This window comes from Priceomyces carsonii (genome assembly GCF_900007245.1).
Source record: "Priceomyces carsonii strain CBS4050 genome assembly, scaffold: Debaryomyces_carsonii_scaffold_6, whole genome shotgun sequence".
Lineage (NCBI taxonomy): Eukaryota > Fungi > Ascomycota > Pichiomycetes > Serinales > Debaryomycetaceae > Priceomyces > Priceomyces carsonii.
The window spans coordinates 1320599-1339180 of record NW_026946679.1 but is presented as its reverse complement, the minus strand read 5'-3'; the positions used below and the strand labels follow the sequence as shown (position 1 = coordinate 1339180).

Genomic DNA, 18582 nt, shown 5'->3' with positions numbered 1-18582 from the left:
TGATGAGTAGAATAAGAAGTGATAATACAAAAATCTCGAAACTCTCCTAATCGGTTGAGGATTTGCAAAATGTTTCAAGAAACCTAGAGAATTACTTCTGGATAGTCATCAAAACTGGGTATTGGTATTCCGATAATGTGATGTACCCATAATAATTTTTTTAATTTCTATGTATGTCGTTATATCGTCTATAAAACGGTTGTCAATTTATTTTTTCATCGATCAATATTGTTTTTTTAAAATTCGTGTTCAACCTCATCATCATTAGTCCATTTTCACTAACTTTGTCAATTTATACGAAATCTCTGTCACCCGCTAATTGTTTTGGTCTAGATTCATTTAAAGAGAGTTTGGTTGACCAGCTCACATTCCTTTAATTTATTTTTGACCGCGCGGGGTTCATCAGATATAGTAGTCTAAATAAGTCTTTTTAGGCGCAGCACTATTCCACGCTTGTAAAGTCGATGTGGGGAAGTAGTCTAACAACCCCACCACTCTCGCCTACATCAGATATTTATGCATATACAGATCGATGAAACAATTAAATTTTTCAAGATCCGGTCTGAGATACATTTCATTCTCCGCATTCATCCTCCCAAATCCCCGAATATTGACCCAGAGAGCGAACCTGAATAACAGTTTTTGACGAATTGAGCGTATTAAAGATAACATCTTTTAGCGTCAGTGATATTTCGGGGAATTTTTAGAAATTGAGGCGTTTTGATGGGATACTATATAGCTGCTTTCTTTTGTCTTCAAGTCTGACAATTTTTCTTGGCGATTGGAAGATCAAATATGTCAAATGGACCGCCAAGCAAAGGTGCCTTAAATGAGGGGCAAGCAGAAATGAAGTCCCTGTCTAGCGAAATGACTGACAAGGTAGCGAGTCCCATTGAACTTGAACGCATGAGTTCACTAGATGAGGATGATGACAGATACAATGTTTTAAGGCAATATTCTGAGGCACAAGTGGTTCAAATGGGAATACACTATGCAAATACTCATGGATTAGACGAGGAGCTATTTGCAAGAGCCGCTGCTTTGGCGCGAGCACCTAAAGATTACGAGAATAATGTATCCTTAAATCAGGATGAAAAAGAGGCTTTACGTAAGGAGGAGAACTCAAGGTGGAACGTGCCGTCAAAACTAATTCAAGTTATTGCACTAGGATCGGTTGCAGCTGCAGTACAAGGTATGGATGAATCCGTACTTAACGGAGCAAATTTATTTTTTCCGACAGCCCTCGGAGTAGACAAATTAGCGAACTCGGATTTAATACAGGGATTGATTAATGGTGCGCCGTATTTATGTTCTGCATGTATATCATGTTGGATGTCAGATTTTTGCAACAGAAAAATAGGAAGAAAATGGACTATATTCTGGGCATGTATGATATCTGGCCTTTCCTGTTTCTGGCAAGCGTTTGTTAATACCTGGTGGCATTTGCTTATTGCTAGATTCATATTAGGTTTCGGAATTGGTATTAAGTCAGCTACCGTACCTGCTTACGCAGCAGAATGTTCCCCAAAACGGGTGAGAGGTTCTTTAGTGATGATGTGGCAATTTTTTACATCAGCAGGTATTATGTTTGGTTACGTGTCAGGTTTGGTATTCTACCACGTTCCCGATAGAGGTATAAGTGGTGGTCTTAACTGGAGATTGATGTTGGGTTCTGCCTGTATACCTGCAATAATTATAGTATTTCAAATTCCATTTGTTCCTGAGTCTCCCAGATGGTTAATGGGTAAGGGACGCCACATTGAAAGCTTTGAGTCTTTGAAGGCATTACGAAGCAGTGAAATATCCGCTGCAAGAGATTGCTTTTATCAATATGTTCTATTGAAAGAAGAAGGTTCTTATGAGCTTTCTTTCTTGAAAAAGGTCAAAGAAATGTTCACTGTCAGGAGAAACAGAAACGCAGCTATCGCTTCCTGGATTACTATGTTTATGCAAGACTTCTGTGGAGTGAATGTAATCTCGTTTTATTCAAGTTCTATTTTAGTCGAAGGAGGATTCTCTACTATCGCCGCCTTGCTTGGGTCCTGGGGCTGGGGGACGGCTGGCTTAGTATCGCTTATTCCTTCCTTCTTTATAATCGACAGTTTTGGAAGGAGAAACTTACTTCTTGTATCTTTACCTTTGATGGCCGCATTCTTATTATTAACAATGGGTGGGTTTTGGATCGACCAACATGGTGCTGACTTAGTTGTTGAAGGTCTTCAAAAACATGTTAGTTCAGCTAGAACTGCAGTCATTATTTTGGGTATGTATTTATTCGTGATCGCATTCTCTCTAGGTGAGGGACCAATACCGTTTACATATTCTGGGGAAGCATTTCCCTTGTACATAAGAGATGTTGGTATGAGCTTTGCTACTGCCACAGTGTGGTTTTTCAATTTCATTTTAGCATTCACATGGCCAAGAATGCAAACAGCGTTTACAACACAAGGTGCGTTGGGATGGTATGCAGGTTGGAATATGATTGGCTTTTTGTTAGTTCTATGGTTTTTACCAGAAACTAAAGGCTTGACGTTAGAGGAATTGGATGAAGTATTTGATGTAAATGCCATCTCCCATGCGAAATGGCACACACAAAAGTTGATTCATGATTTCAAGAAAAATATTCTACGGAAGAATGTTCCTCCCATGGAACCAATATACAAACAGATAAAACTAGATGTCACTAACTCAGAGTGGAATGAGAAAGTTGAAAGCTCTTGTATCGAATAGTTGCTTCCTTGCAGATTCTTCAAAATTTTTTTGTGTTTTTTGTTTTAAGTAGTATAAGTTACTATTATTTATACATTTTTTAGTGATCATTTTAATAATGTGCTCTAGAGAGTGAATTTTATCCGGGCACAAGAACGATGTAATAAAATTGCAGTAAATATTATTGCTCACTGAGCGAGTCATACTGAGCCAGTAATAGTCTAATAAATCTCGCTTGATAAATAGCAAAACCTTGTATTTTAAATAAAGTAGGTTTCTTTCTCTGCTATGAAATTTGCTATTTTCCAAGCTCAAGAATTTGATAGATAAATTACAAATCATTTGATCACTGAAGTGTCTAGCAATATATATGCAAAAATTTAATTTCGATGCTTTTCATTACAATTTTTTATTTATATACCAAGAAAAAAACAGTAAGAGCTATACAAATTAGCTATTTCTTGATTAGATCACCAGCTCATGAATTCAAAAAATTGAAACTATATGACAGGATAGACTCTCGAGAGGCTTGGGATTTAAGAATGTAAGGTCAACCTGTGCTTTTAAAGAGCCTAAATTCAAGTAAATAGAAGGTTTTGGAGTATATCTGAACGAGGAACAAATACTAATCAATTCGAAGCTAAGTTAAAGCTTTATCTACAGAAAGAATTATGGGTGCTTGTTACAGTGAACTTGAGTGGAAGATCATTTAATTGAGCTTGCTAAATACAAGTTGAAGTCATATTATAGATAATATTTTTACCTTATGAGGAGCAGCCTACAAGCCTTCTCTTTTCAAATTATTTAGTAGATTTGGCTATAATCAGACACGAGGTAGTCAAACTCCAATTTGAGTTCCCAAACCAATAACATAGTTAATAGCTTCTTTTCTGAATCCATCTTCTTCCATATGTGACTTATTATTGAGCTCAAAAACAAAATTTCTCTCCTGACTCTTTGAAAAAACTTTCCATTCAGGAATATTCTGAATACCATGATTATTAGGATCTAGTGTAGTAATAAAGGAAATCCATTGTTTACTAATTAGCTTTGCTAAATCCGGACTTGATTTATCTTTATTCCAGGGCGCTGCAGTCACGAATTTTTTTGATGGATTGTCGAAAACGTAAACCACCTCTTGGAAATGAGTTGCACCTATCGCTTGTTCAACGTCATTATCTGCTACGTTCCACCTATATTTGTATACTTTAATATGACGGCTTGCCCAGCTCCTAGCAAATGCCCTACTCTGAGCAATAAACTTAAAATCACCAATTATGGATGCAAGCCTAGTAAACTGTGAACCAAAAGAGCTAGGAATTGTTACGTTTTCTGAACCATAGAGATCCAGAGTAAAGTTTCCTGTATATAATTCACACAACTTTTTAATCGATGAATTCCTCAAAAGAGGATATGTCTCCAGTAAGTAAGTTTTCGCCTGGTTTGAAGTGTTCAATCCTTTTGGTGCAAAAGATGTTCCTTCTGCTGTATTTGTACCTATTATTATAGGAATTTCCGGAATAAAGAAAGGATGATTCATCTTTACGGAAGAAAAATAAGATATAAAATCACCATCTACAAATGGATACGGATTAATGGCTGTATCTAGGACCTTGGTTTTTCCAGAAAAGACCTCATTTAGACTTGATGCTTCTATTTTCTTCAAACAGCTTAACGCGTTTTTATCTGTACAGTTGAAAAATTTTGTTATATTGCGAAAAGCAACTTCATCAGCTTCAGAGTCAACATCGGAGTGAACTCCTGACATTCTCCCTGAACCGCTTTCCATAATAGCCCCTTTGATATATGTGCCAATCTTACCTGAAAGTAATAGCAATCCTACGCTATAGGCCCCAGCACTTTCACCCCATATTACTATATGGTTAGGATCCCCTCCAAAGCTTTCGATATTTTCATGTAACCATTCAATTGCTTTCAATTGATCACGCAAACCAACATTGGTGTTTCCGCTTTTCAAAACCTCGTCACTTTTCAAGAACCCAAAACCTCCCAATCTATAATTCAAACTTACTCCAATAAATGGTTTGCCCATTTCAACCCCATTTTCAACAATGTAAGACAAATTATAAACATCACGTCTGCTGCTACCATCAGAAAAGCCTCCACCATGTATCCACAAAACGACAGGCAAAGGATAATCGGGATTTCGACTAGGCTTTATGATGTTGAGTGTGAGACAGTCCTCAGAGGAAGGTAAACCAGAACTATCGCCAAACGCACCGTCATTCATACATACGTCTGAATATTCTGTAACTTCTAGACCCTTAGTAGGAAATGTTGAGTTGAGTGATTGCGGGTTCATAAATCTCAAGTCGCCTATTGGCGGTTGAGCATAAGGAATTCCTAAAAATACATCTTGATCGAAGTTAGGAAGATAACTGCCAATTAAAGTACCATTTTTCACTTCAACTGTTGGAACATCTGATGAGATGTTAATAGAATTTTCAATCGGTTGCGTCTGTGTTGTCAAAACAGGAGCAAAAAAATTTGCTAAAAATCCATATACTAAAATATATCCACATTTCATTATGTTACTTTTTTTTTTTTCTCTTTTCCAATATGTAGAAGAACAAACTCGTATCTACTGAAAGCGAGATAATCTTTGCTGCTAAAGCATCAAGGAACATCTGTCTATGAATATGGTAGAATGAACTTATATATATAGAAATAACTTTCATTGCTAATTCTTTCTCCCCGAAAGTATCGATTGCTTTAAATGGATGAAACCGTTTGTCTGGAATAAAAGGAGTAGCTATTGTCTATTGTAAAAGTACAATGCTCCTATTATTTTGAAATTGATCCGGTGCATTCTGGGGTCAGGTTGCATTGAATTTGGATGAAACATAAGTCCCCACTTCAAAAACTCATTATCTTCGGAAACTATGCATTTGTTCCGCCATCCAATTTCCCGGGAAAAATTCTTGGTACAACCCTATTGTTTGTGGTTCAGGGTGCCGCACAAGTTTATTTTCACGCGATCTCTCGTATGGGCATTTGGAAAACTGGTTGATTCTATCTTACTTTAATCAAGCTGGCCACGAAGACTTTCTTCAGTTCGAACAAAAGTAAAATTTGGAACTGTGGGGTCGAAAAAGCGAACAGTATTAGTGGTATGCAAGAAAGCCTGTATTCGCGGTGTTTGAGATTCCGTGATTTTAAGGGATTAAGGACGCTTTTTATTTTGGAGATGCATTTTCAATCGAAAAGATAAGGGCATGAATATGATTTCAGGAGATAAAGCAATAAAAGAAGATTTTCGCTAGCGCGTGATATTTTTTGTTGAAAGTATGAAAGTTACTTATTTTCAAAAAAAGCACAACGGCATGCCAAGCAGTGTAATGCAACTCGAAGACACCTCTCAATGAGTAAAAGCTTATTAGTTTCCTGTTCTATCTTCTGCCCTTTTTTTATAAGCTCTTGCCAACCCAGAAGCAATTCGAAAAAAAAAAAACTAACAGAAATTAGAGGAAGCACAGTTAAATTCTTTAAGAAGAATCAGTATAGTGAAAAAATTGAACAGCAGAAGGTAGAATATGAGTTAATTAAATTGAAGGCAATGAGGTGCTCTTTGTTTCAAGTGCAAGGATGCGCATTATATTCCAGCTCTATCAATGAGATATAGAGGTTCTTTGATTAGTCTCTTTTTTTTCAGTCTTGTTGTAATTGTTATTGTTGGTATTCTTCTCATTCTGTTTTGTTGCCGTAATTGACCCCACTTTCTTAAATCATACAATGCCCTAAACTCAATTCCTACTATTTCTCAGCCTTCTGTGATAACCCCAGATGCCATAAAACGATTCTCAATTATCGCATTAACACTGCAAAATAATGTTCTCTTATGGCTACTTCTAAAATCATTTGAGCAATATTCTTTCTATCTATGAATAACTAATAATATAATACCCATAGTATTGTCAAGCCTAATTTAAGACAGCGAATCTATTTGTAGATCTTGTAGATAGACTCCGTTCCAAAGTTACCTGCTGCAAAATCTTTTTTTATTATATATACTGCATACAACTTTCAAAATATTTTTGATTAGAATTCCAATGTTCATATTGGGAGCTACTTTACAGTGGTTTTGATGTTATTTTCTTGACTGTGCGATTGGCAAATTTGGTAACAGATTTCTTTGTAGACATAAAGTTCCACTTATTACGGCAAAACGTTCACCTGGTCTGGCATTAAGAGGAATCGGATTGAGAACGCATTACCTATTACAACTGGTGACAATGTATGGCTTTCCGCAAATGTGTAAGCTGACAATGGTTCTGCTATTGTTTCCAGAAACATCGCCAATGGATATCATGCTGCCAATTCTATTGTAGTTGGGGTGTGCCATAGAAGGACTTTAAAACGTTGAAATAAGAAGAGCGAGGTCTTTATCTCGGATTCCTTCTCAGAAATGAATTGAAAGAGACCAGATTGGATGAATCTTTGAAAAATTGTATACGGCTAACCAAAAAGAGATGAAATGATATTTAAGATGTCTCGAGAATAACTTCAGAGAACTCTCCCATATCTCATGCAATTAAAATCGATGGTAATAATTGAAATTGACTTTGAGAAATGTTATTTCATTTTATGAATGAAGTTAGGACTTATTTTCTTCTAATCTCGATCATCATTTCTAAATGTATTTTTACTGAGAAGTACACGTGTGCTGTCACTTAATGGTGCCATGATATTCCCTTCATTTGATTTATTTGTACAGGACTTCATATGGTGAGATCCAAACCGCTAACTTCAAAAGCTTACTATCAGTACAGCCAACTCTATATTTCGATCTTTTGGTCTCTTGACTATAAAATGCAGAAACAAAATGGTTGCTCCAAATCCAGAACTTATTCAAACCCATGGTAAAGTCGGAAACTATGTCAAGGACTATGTTATTTAACACCATATCCACACTTCTATCGATTCATTTATGCCAACTTCTTACCTCTTCTTTCAGCATGAAAAAGGAATGCAGATATTCTAAGAGAAAGCTTATACTAAGATTTCAATTTCGAATAAAGCATAAAATTTTGAAAGCAAGGGGTTCAAATGATAAACTTCCACTATTTAATGAGCGAAAAAAAAACATGAAGAGACATTTTCGGCCTATCAAACCTATCTTTTGCTCATAATGTCATAGCTTGTATTCGAACTCGAGAAAGGAAGAAATAATATAGGAAATTTTGTACTTAAAGAACAGACTCCAATAAGCTTTCAGTCTTGGCACACAACGACATTGTAAGTCCAATATGTTGAATAAATATCTAGCTTTCATCGACCATGTTGATTTCTGCGTAAGAATATTATGATTCTCAACAACACATGTAGCCAACGAGAAATGAAGTTCAATATTCTATTAAAGGTACTAAACTTCAGATATCGATCTGTCACTTAATCCACTTATTAAAAATTCACGAACCTCGTTGAAACAGAACTTGGTCTCCGTTTTCCCTGCAAGAGCTCTTTTCATACCATCTTTACTTAAAAAATCCAAACTTTCAACACAGAATAAACAATCATGGATTCCGCCTTTCTCTAAAACGAAACAGATGTTCTCTCTATTTCCATCGACAAGATCTAACCAATCTTCGATTCCTTCTCTAAGTATTTCGCGTTCTCCACAAAGCACCAATGTCTTATTTTTCTCTCTTATAGAATCAACCTTGTTCCAATGTTCATGAAAAGATGTTTGAGTGAAATTTATCCATTCATGAGCATCATCTATATAGATTTTTTCTACATACCAGTCACCTAATGTAGTTTTAGTTGAGCATAAATCACCCTTAACATCTATTGCGTCATATTTTGAAGGAAGTTTCGGTTGGAAAGTGGGTTCCACCCAAGGTGATATCAAGATATTGAGCTTTGGTTGGGGCAAATGGGAAAACTTTAAGTCAAGTAATGAAAATTTGCTCAAGTGAGAAAGCGCCTCATCTGGATATGCTAAGACCCTACTTAAAGCGAGGGCCAAATTTGCGCCAGCAGAATCTCCTATGAAGCTCACATTTTTAACTCCATCCTCAATTAAAGCACAGTAAGCATCTAATGCTTCAATTATCTGAGTAGGATACCTATAACCATCAACAGTAAGTGAGTAGTCGACAATCAAAATTGATAACTTTTGTTGGATTTCTTTAGGAAGACTCTCATATAGCGCCAAAATCCCAAGTAAGTGAGAGTCAAACATGCTAACCGCGTAGCCCCCTCCATGAAAATACATTAATACATGCTCCTTAGCGCTTTCGTTATCTTCATACTCAGATCTAACGAACCAATAACTCTCTGATGTGAACCTTTCCCCATATTTCCTAAGATTATGTCCAAGAGCAATATGACCTGCTTTGTAATAGTCAAGTATCTCAGGAAACTTTTTGTTAACAAAGAAAGTAAGATCGCCCTTAGTATAAGAGGACACGAATTGCTGCTCAACTGATATTACGATATTTTTCCAAAGAGAATCTGCAAACTCAACATTTGTTCTAGAAAAGATTGTACCTTTTGTATAAAACTGAAGGATGGTTCGCACCACCACTACAGGAATGATGAGAATCTTCCACACAAACAAGGCAGAAATCATAGTAACTAAATTGCTTCACTCTAAACTTCACTTTTCAATAATGCCAGCTTATTTAAGTTAAATTTCTCATATTTAGTGTTCTATTTACTTGAACTCTATTTTCACCTATCCGTTTCCGCTGGATATGGCCCGTCACAAAACTGAGAGAAGCTCGAGAGATAATGTGCAGTTCAAGAAGCTGGTGAAAGAGTTAGCGAGCGTAAAAATGCGAAGCAAACGTGACAGCAAAAAGTCATATTTCAGAGGTGTTCCATCTTTGCTTTGGGGTTTTAACTCTTATGAGGCAATAGGGATTTAGTACAACAAAACGCTTAATTTGCTTGTTACGTGTTGAGGTATCGTGAATGATCGAATATGGTGTATGGTGCGGACACGCTCGCGAAAGAGAAGCTTTTAAATAGAAAAGAAACCGGTAATTTGGTTCACTCTTGCCCAAGACTGGCACTTCTACGTAAAAGATTTACGTATCACTAGCTTTTTCTATTTAAAGTTTACCTTTACTCGTATTTATGAGGCATGTAAATAAATAAATCTGCTTGTGCATGGTCCTTATCGAAGCCATCTCGATTTCAATTTTTATGTGCTATTTATAACAGATGCTATCAGTCTCCATGTGCTATTTATAACAGATAATGTCTGTCTCCATGAGCTATTTTTAACAGATACTGCAGCTTTAGTACCTTAGTTTGACTTCAAATTTCCTTCAGTATACCTCTGAAACCCGTTAGTCTAGATTTGAATACTTTTTCTTTGTGTTTGTCATCCCGTGAGGTTTTGCTGGAAGGATCGGAAACCCTTTATTAAATTACGCATCGCAATTGTTGTAGTTACGCACCCAAAAAAAAAAAAAGTTCAAAGCAACAAAACATGTCTAAAACTTGAACAGTAGCTGATTCGATGAAATATTCTATAGAATATAATTATTTTATTGCTCTTTTTTGATATTGTCAGGTTAATGATAATAATATTTCTCAACTCTGTCATCTAATTTATAATTGTAGGATAAAATTAATGATTTTTCTCTATGTTCCTGTATGTATAGTCAAGAGCACTACGATTTCCTTTTGCAGATGACCGTGTTTCCCGTAAATACATAAGAAGAGCTGTAAAACAGAGAAACTTAATAAGTACAAGGAAAAAAACTGTTATTTTGATTTATTAAAGTTGGCAACTACTAGATGTAATATGGGATACCTTAGCCATGAATAAAGGGATGCGAAATGTCAAATATGTAATAGAGGTAGCAAAAAGTTGCAACATCTATTTATATAGAAGAGTGATAGAGTTAAGAATGAAAGACTGGAAAACTTTGGTCACCAGTCAATGGTTTTTCATCGGAATGCAGATTCTTGTGAATCTCGTTCAATATTTATTATCATACATTTATTCTCAACCTTACGGGACACGATGTGTGGCAGGAATTCTAATAATTCTTGGAGACATTCTTATGATAGTATTCCTTATAGTTGAAAGAGTAAATAGAAAACGCAATATGGAGAAAAGTCGTTTATTGAAACTTGTGGCTACTTTGAGAAGAATGATTTGGTTTCTCTTCATGGTGCTCATCGTTTATAAGGTAATAAGCTTGGGATTAGGTACCATTAAGGATCCTCTTAACTTAGGGAAAGAAGCCGCAAGAGTAGTTAACTTAGATTTAGCTCAAAGACTGGCGATTATGGCATTTACAATCATTTCCATATTTTTTGACTTCGCTGCACTTACAGTGTTGTGGTCTTTTAAAATAAGTTTTGCATCTTTGGTTTTTGGATTTTCCTTCCTGTTTGACTTTGTTTTGGGAATTCTGGAAATTCAGCTTACAGCTATTCAAATTGCCAATGTACCTCACGAGGGATTTCACATCAAGGCCTTCTACTTGTTTGTAGGAGCTTTCACTATTGCAGGTGCTCTCTTGGGATTTAGTATCATGATGACTATGACGCCATTCAATCGCTTTTCACCAATTTTCCGAAGACTTGTTCTGTTTCTAGATCTTTGCTTCGTTATATTGACTTTACTTACTGCAGTTGCTTTTGGAACTGCAGTATATATGCTGCAGGAAAGTGGTATTGAGTTGACCAGAGCTATACCGATTATGTTTGGCGCATGTATGTTTATAAATATGGCGGCAATTTGGAGTTCTAGGAAACTATGGGTACGATTTGCACGTGAACTTATCGCAGAAGAAATCGATCTCAGTTCTCTTAAGCCATATCAAAGGGCAGCTTATGCAAAATTGATTTCTTCAAATTCTAGGAGTAATGCTGGGGTTTCGGGGGAAGAAATTCTTTCCCTCATGGATGCCTACAGTGTCTCAAAGTTAGATAACCTTCGATGTGTGGTGTTGAGGATATATGATCCTCGGAAGTCAGGCAGTATAAGTTCACCGGATGAAAGAAATAGACTCTTCGAAAAATATCAAGCGGTTGATTATAACGAGAAATTCTTTTTCGATGAGGCAAAGGAGGATTTATCCGTTGAGATTCTAGATACCTTGAAACCGATGTCTAAGAACCAAAGAAAACGATTACTTAAAAAGGCTAATGCGAAAAAAAAAGTAGTCGAGTTCCCCTTAAATAGCGTTACGTCAGACGCTGAATTTGAGGATGAGATGAAATTTTATTCTGACTTAAAATCAACTGAAGCTTTGGTGCTATTCTCAATCGTAGACAGCTATGATGTAACATCGTCTATCCCCGGACGGCTTGGGAAAATAATGTCAAGATACTTTGGTGCCAATTCATTTTCAAAATTTTTATGTATTAGAGTGGGACTTTTGGCATTTCATTGGCCCTTTCGCCATTCTATTTTTTACTGCAGCTCAACGAAGAACCTTGGCTTGCGTAATGCTTTAATATTCAAGGCGATAGCTAAATATAATAATCGTCAGAAAAGAAAGTGCACAATCATCATTGACCCAATGTATTCTTGCCCCGCCACAGATAACTCAATAAACTATAGCTCATGGGTGGAAGTCAGCCTTCCTCCTACCAATATAATTGACCTCAGACCACATAAAAAAGAGAGTCCGCTGGAATTTTTCAAAAGTATTAAATATAGAGTACAATCTGATGCATTTTTGAATGCTGGAGGCGTTGTTTTTGAAAAAAAGGAATACTCTAAAAGCAGCTGCTCAACAGCTCTAGACTTGTGGTCGAACATAGCAGTTTCCCGAATGGAACATGGATGTAATGGCTATTTTGCCAACCCAAATCTTGATTTTTTCGAAACATTAGTGAGCTACGACAATGAAATGAGTAAAAGATCGTTACTATTTTTAGAAATAGATGGTGAGGCAATTGCTTCTTGTGTACTTTTCAGACTCGGTGAAACCATTACATCAGATCTTCAGGGTCTTAATTATGAGAAAGGCAGGAGACACAAAGCGTACTTTGTTATGATGGAGACAGTAGTTAAGATAGCTATGAAAGAAGGTAAAAGTTTCGTTGACTTTGGCCCCACTACAGATGCATCCAAACATAGTATTGGGTGTCAGTCTGTTCATTTGACAGGGGCTCTATATACGAGTCTTCCGTTTGTCTCCGGAATCATAAATTTTGTGGCAAAGAAGATAAAAATCTGAAGGGAAGTTGGTTATTGTTTCAACTATGAATGAGTAAGGTGATGATCTAGTGAGTGATTATTACGACCTAGAATTTCTTTTTTGGATATACTTGCTTTTTTAGCTAGCAACCAGATAAATAATATTTCAAACTTTTAATCACATAAACCATTTTGGTAATGAAATTACCGTAGAATAAAAAGATTAGCCTATAGCTGTGTATAAGTACGTAAGAAAGTCCCTTCAATTAAACTTATCGCAAGAGTTCAATCTTTTGAAATTTCTACTATACACAGGTTTGGGTGCAAAAAGTTAACTGAGAGAAGAGATAAAAGAAAGGCGTACATCGATCGTGCTAAGTTAAGAATCATAATATTCACTATAGAGAAGTGATATCAAGGCTTATATATTTGCTTTTATCTGCAATACTTGTCTTTGTTCTTGATGTATTGTATCTTGCCCAATTGATCTTGTCAGAGAATTCAAAGTGCAACGAAAGCGAAAAAGCAGATGGCTTGCGTGCATTTACGCTAGCATATTAATAAATATGAAGATTGAGAGTATCCTTAGCTTTCATTTTTTTCTCTTGATGTAGTCATGATATACTCCTTTTAATATTTTAAGTTGCGAACTTCTTCCATGGATCAAAGGATAAACACCAATCACTAATAGTGCGGCGTACACCCAAATAAGCGAAACAACGATGTATCCTTTGAAATAAGTTCTTCCCCAAATATAATCTCTATATAAAGGTAACGGCCATAGCACCCATGTGATCAAAAGAACAAAGAAAAAAGCTCCATAAGCAATTTTCAGATAGACTGATAACAATCTCTTTTTATTCTCAGGAGTCTCCAATACTTCTTCCAGACCGGTCGATATCACATCACTAGTGTAGCCTTTCTCTACCCCATTTTTGATGGCATCAATTGACTTGTCTTCGAAGGAGTCAGCGCTCTCTTTGCCCTCAGTTTCTTCATCGTGAATGATAAGATCAGGTTTCCGTAAATCATTCCAGTCAAAAACAGAACGTTTGATCGTGAGACTTAAGAAGACGCTTAATATACCGGGCAAAAAGAGAGCTGCTATAGCACCGAACATGCAAGGTAATTGTTCTCCAAGAGACGTAATTGTCACAACTCCATAATAATGATACGCCGTTCCAAGCCAGATTGCGAGCCCAGAAGCCAATCCTACGATAGGAGAAACAAATGCTGCGATCCTTGTTTGTCTATCCCAAGTAATTGTCAATACTAAAGGAATGACGCCTAAATGTTAGTAAAATCTGATTTCATACTCTAATTCGAAATTTCTTGTACTTACCTGGACAAATTATCATAGATAAAAAGTAACCTAACCATGTCATGTTTACTCCCACGTAGTGCAACATAATAGAGAATCCAGCCGAGAAGAGTCCAAAAAATACGACTCCTATGTGTGATACCTTGATCATCTGGTGATTATCCGCATCCTTGTTAATATATTTTTTATAAATATCAAATGACATTATACTACTAACAGATATCATTTGAGCACTAACAGTGGAGGTAACTGCTAAATATATGATTAGTAATAAAGCACCAAGCCCACCTTTTCCTAGTAAGGCTTTTATAGTATAAGGTAAAACCAACCCACTTCCTATTTCGTCGGCAGTCATTGCTTTAGGATAAGTGGGAAATACTGGACTAGATTCTAAAACAATGCTTGAAATTCCGACAATCGACCCAATTCCCCAGGAATTTGCAAATATAAGTATAGCAGCTGTAAGATAGCCAGGCAAAGTCGCTCTGACATCGGCACTGAAACTCTTTTGCCAGAAGGACGAGTCCATCACTGTTAATCCAAAATTTCCGATAGTAAGGATTATACCAAAGAAAATTGCCCCTTGTGACTTTCCAGTCAAAAAAGATCCTTCGTAATTACCTTCAACGTATCTGTCCTTATCATGCTTAAGAATTAGGTCAAAGAGTCCGTCTAAACCTCCAATCTCCTTTGAAGTAAGAACAGAAGTGTCTATGTAACACAAAACAATAAGCAATATCAAAGAATGAACAAAATCAGTCAAGAAAGTAGCCTTCAAGCCGCCAACAGTCGTATATAATAGGACCCCGAATGGAATCAACATTGTGCTCGCGACAATGTGAAGATTACCACTAATAGCAGTAATTGCTCCTGCTGCACCAAGGATCATTGTAGAACAAGAGATTAGGTTCGTCGTCAAAGAAAGGAACATATAGAGTAGATGGCATGCCTTACCATATCTTATGCTCACAATTTCTAACGAAGTATGACTAGAGGGTATTTTCTTCTTTGCTTGAACTCCTAAAACTGTCATAAGGCAAATTTGAATAGAGAGCCCGGCAGAATACCAATAAGATGCCATTATACCATAATTATAGACCATAGTTGTTGCCCACAAAAGCTCAGTAGCCCATGTCCAGCTCAGGTAAACAGAACTAGCTACCAAAGGTGTACTCACACTACGGTTAGCAACCATAAATACTTCTGTTGAAGTCGAATCTTCATGGAGATACTTCAGTAAAAGCTTCGTTGTCAATATCATACCAATTGCAAAGAGTGCACCGACTCCTACTAAAATTCCATAGCCACTCGATTGACCGAGCATTTCAATTTCTTGAACCGCCATTTTTGCTTTATTATGATAAAAAACTATGAAACATTGAGATCAAATCGAACAATTACATGCTCTTTTATTTAGATACTTCTTGAATCTCGTTAAAACTTTTTTTTTTTCAAGATTATTGTGGCTTCACGAAAAGCAGCACATTTCATCCACAGTTGTTGTGTCAAACGATTTAAGAACGCGGAAATGCGTGCTCACGTCAAAAGATCTGCAAGATATCATATTATCAATGTATGTGTAGAAGTAAGGACTCACAGCCAATAAGTTTAACAGCAGCAAAAACGGAACACAGCCTAATTCAAGAAGACTTCAAAAAAATAATTTCAACTCGGGCTTAAGATCAACCAGCGTGAGTTTAAGAAAGACAGACTTACTGCTTTACATTATTAAGTGTGTTGAACACGAATAAGTTGCAATCTGTCTGCTTTATGACTGAACAAGAAAACGAATTTTTTAGGCTCTCATTATTAGGACAGAAGGAACCGAGGTCAAGTCATTTAAGGCCGAGACATAATTCTAAGAGAAGCAACATTCTGTAAATAATAAGACCAAATAGACAATAGTCTCTACGACTAATAACTTCGAGGGATCCACGTTTCAGGCGTTCTATCACAGAAGCGAGAGAATGCTTGTGTTCTCAAGTCTTTCTTTTTTTTTTTTCCTCCATGGTCTATAAGTCCTACAATCATTTTGAAGCCAGGTAGAATATGCGATCTTTCACAAATAAATCTTTTAAACCAAGTTTCTAAGCAATCACGAGCAAGAATCAGATAATTGAAAGGTTCAAATTCTAGTCATAACCATCATAACAAGAATCGAAGAACTCAATCTCTAAGTCTAACACTCTTGTGAAGGTTTTTTCGCATTCGGTCCTGTCACTCTCAGTTATGACAACCCTGTCTACTTCCTGTTTCAAAAAGGATACCCAAATCGAGAAATCGCAGCCACTATGAAGAGAAACCCATTCTTTATATTTATACGATAAGTCAGGGACTACGGTACCTTTCAGTAGATTATATTCAGCCCATCCTAGATATACAAACTCCATCACACACAAGGTAGTGATCAATTGCACATAAGACGAGCATTCGTGAATTAGGTATCTCATATAATCTAGATAACGCTGGACTGAAGGAAAAGTAGGAGAATCGTTACCAAGTAGCATTGCAGAACAGTATTTCTCCAACTCTTGTTTGCTGGTTTCTCTTATCTCAGACAAACAATTTTCAAAGTAGGAATTTTCAGAACTAGCTAAAAACCCAATCTGCTTAGCTAAAATTATAGCAGATTCTCCGTTGTCACAGAGAGAAAGCGTTTTACCAAATAGATTCATTCCCAATTTGAAATATTTCAAGTCTTGAGTCAAATACGTAAAAAGCTTGTGATCAGGTAATGTGCCTAAGCAGAGTTCATTCGTTAGAGGATGCATAATAGACAGTTCATATTTTTCACGATTCGTCTCCACTAAAAGTTCAATGATACTCATATTGTTGTTTTTGGTGTGAATCTGTAAGTTATCCTTGAGAAAAAGAATCGCAGATTACTGTTAACAAAAAATGCCCAATACAAATATTGCACTTTAGATGTCAGTGCACGTATCAAGCTTTTGAAGTTATGTTAAAAAAGAATGAAAGACGAATGCGATAGGATCCCAATATCTATTGAGCAGCTCTTATCTTAATAGTATTAGTTCTTAGCGCATTTTTATCTATTTAGTTTGATTAAGCTGATATATTTAACTGAACCTATTTTTGATCATCAAAGCTAGTGTAAATGCACCCATTATTTAAAATAGATAGAAAAGATCAAGAGGAACTCATGAACCCGATCGTATCAGTTGTACAAATGATCATAAGAATGTTCAAAAAATGCCCTGAATGGAAATTCAGAGCCGACCGAATCCAAAGTAGAGACATCTTCAGGATCTAGCTTGAACTCGTAAACGGCGAGACTTTCGTTAATTCTACTCGGTTTCGATGAAGTAGTAATAGGGACAACATCCTTCTCTAAGCAGTATCTAAGTAAAATCTGAGCATCCGTTTTTCTGTATTTCTGAACCATGGAGTCTAATACCTTTGGTAAAGGGTGGTCTTTAATTTCGTTCCCATTCTTAGTTACTCTAAATAAAGGAGCCAATGGCGCATACGCTTCAATTAAAATATTATTCTCTTTACAAAATTCAATGATCCCGGGACTTTGTTCTTGTAGATATGGGTGAAACTCTATTTGGTTTACTACAGGACGATCTTCAGAATTGAAGGCACCAAATATCTTTTTCATATGAGGAACCGCGAAATTGGAAACACCAATATATCTTGCCTTGCCCTTTCTCTTAAGTTCGACCATTTGTTTCCATACGTCTTCGATCGTTAGATCGTCTTCTCTTTCGTCAAAAAATGGTTGATGAATCAAGAACAAATCAATATAATCAGTGTCCAATTCCTCTAAAGCCTTTTCTAAAGCATCTATTGGGTTCTCAGATGTTCTAGGAGCTTCATCTATCCCACCATTAAACTTGCTTGTAATGAATATATCATCTCTATTGACTTTGCATCGCTTTACAGCAGCACCGATTTCTGGATGTGTAGTGTAAACTTCAGCAGTATCGATATGTCTATAACCATATTGTAATGATAAAACAATTTGATCAACCAATTCTTCAGTCAATTGACCATCCTGACCATCTGATCTATCGAATTTCAACCATTTCCACTTAGTGCCAGTACCAGTTCCAATTTTCAATGGTTTGCCTGACTTTGTTTTAAGTCGCAGGTCACAAGCATTTTCAATTGTCATTCTTGCTTAATAATATTACTGATAGGTATGGGAAATCAAATAATTAAGAATTACGAAGCATAAAGTTAAAGTTATATATATATATGTATGTAAATGCTGTTATCTGAGAAAAGATGGTTAAGCGCGGAGATACAGGTACGTGGTTGATTTTGAATTTCTCGCAAAGTGCGGGATCATTACCATAAAAGACAATTTCCATGTTCAAGTAAAAAATTCAATTCAACACCACTCAGACGAGAGTAACAATATAGCTCAGTTGCTCCAAAATTTAGAAGAAGG

General features: G+C 36.3%; 7 protein-coding genes across 7 annotated transcripts; 2 read left to right on the top strand and 5 right to left on the bottom strand.

The window, feature by feature from the left end:
- Positions 1 to 795: 795 nt before the first annotated feature.
- On the top strand, positions 796 to 2730 carry PRCAT00005777001 (uncharacterized protein; the record flags this gene model as incomplete). Its single annotated transcript, XM_062955874.1, has 1 exon — positions 796 to 2730. The coding sequence occupies one exon, from the start codon at positions 796 to 798 to the stop codon at positions 2728 to 2730; it is 1935 nt and encodes a 644-aa protein (XP_062812434.1).
- Positions 2731 to 3547: 817 nt separating this feature from the next.
- PRCAT00005776001 (uncharacterized protein) lies at positions 3548 to 5257 on the bottom strand (the record flags this gene model as incomplete). Its single annotated transcript, XM_062955873.1, has 1 exon — positions 3548 to 5257. The coding sequence occupies one exon, from the start codon at positions 5255 to 5257 to the stop codon at positions 3548 to 3550; it is 1710 nt and encodes a 569-aa protein (XP_062812433.1).
- A 2835-nt stretch (positions 5258 to 8092) lies between these two features.
- On the bottom strand, positions 8093 to 9304 carry PRCAT00005775001 (uncharacterized protein; the record flags this gene model as incomplete). The annotated part of the gene is made up of 1 exon (XM_062955872.1): positions 8093 to 9304. One exon carries the CDS (start codon positions 9302 to 9304, stop codon positions 8093 to 8095), a length of 1212 nt encoding a protein of 403 aa, XP_062812432.1.
- A 1201-nt stretch (positions 9305 to 10505) lies between these two features.
- PRCAT00005774001 (uncharacterized protein) lies at positions 10506 to 12884 on the top strand (the record flags this gene model as incomplete). The annotated part of the gene is made up of 1 exon (XM_062955871.1): positions 10506 to 12884. The coding sequence occupies one exon, from the start codon at positions 10506 to 10508 to the stop codon at positions 12882 to 12884; it is 2379 nt and encodes a 792-aa protein (XP_062812431.1).
- Positions 12885 to 13436: 552 nt separating this feature from the next.
- On the bottom strand, positions 13437 to 15510 carry PRCAT00005773001 (sodium:solute symporter family protein; the record flags this gene model as incomplete). The annotated part of the gene is made up of 2 exons (XM_062955870.1): positions 13437 to 14131; positions 14187 to 15510. The coding sequence occupies 2 exons, from the start codon at positions 15508 to 15510 to the stop codon at positions 13437 to 13439; spliced, it is 2019 nt and encodes a 672-aa protein (XP_062812430.1).
- Positions 15511 to 16297: 787 nt separating this feature from the next.
- On the bottom strand, positions 16298 to 16993 carry PRCAT00005772001 (uncharacterized protein; the record flags this gene model as incomplete). Its single annotated transcript, XM_062955869.1, has 1 exon — positions 16298 to 16993. One exon carries the CDS (start codon positions 16991 to 16993, stop codon positions 16298 to 16300), a length of 696 nt encoding a protein of 231 aa, XP_062812429.1.
- Positions 16994 to 17340: 347 nt separating this feature from the next.
- PRCAT00005771001 (aldo/keto reductase) lies at positions 17341 to 18303 on the bottom strand (the record flags this gene model as incomplete). The annotated part of the gene is made up of 1 exon (XM_062955868.1): positions 17341 to 18303. The coding sequence occupies one exon, from the start codon at positions 18301 to 18303 to the stop codon at positions 17341 to 17343; it is 963 nt and encodes a 320-aa protein (XP_062812428.1).
- Positions 18304 to 18582: the final 279 nt, after the last annotated feature.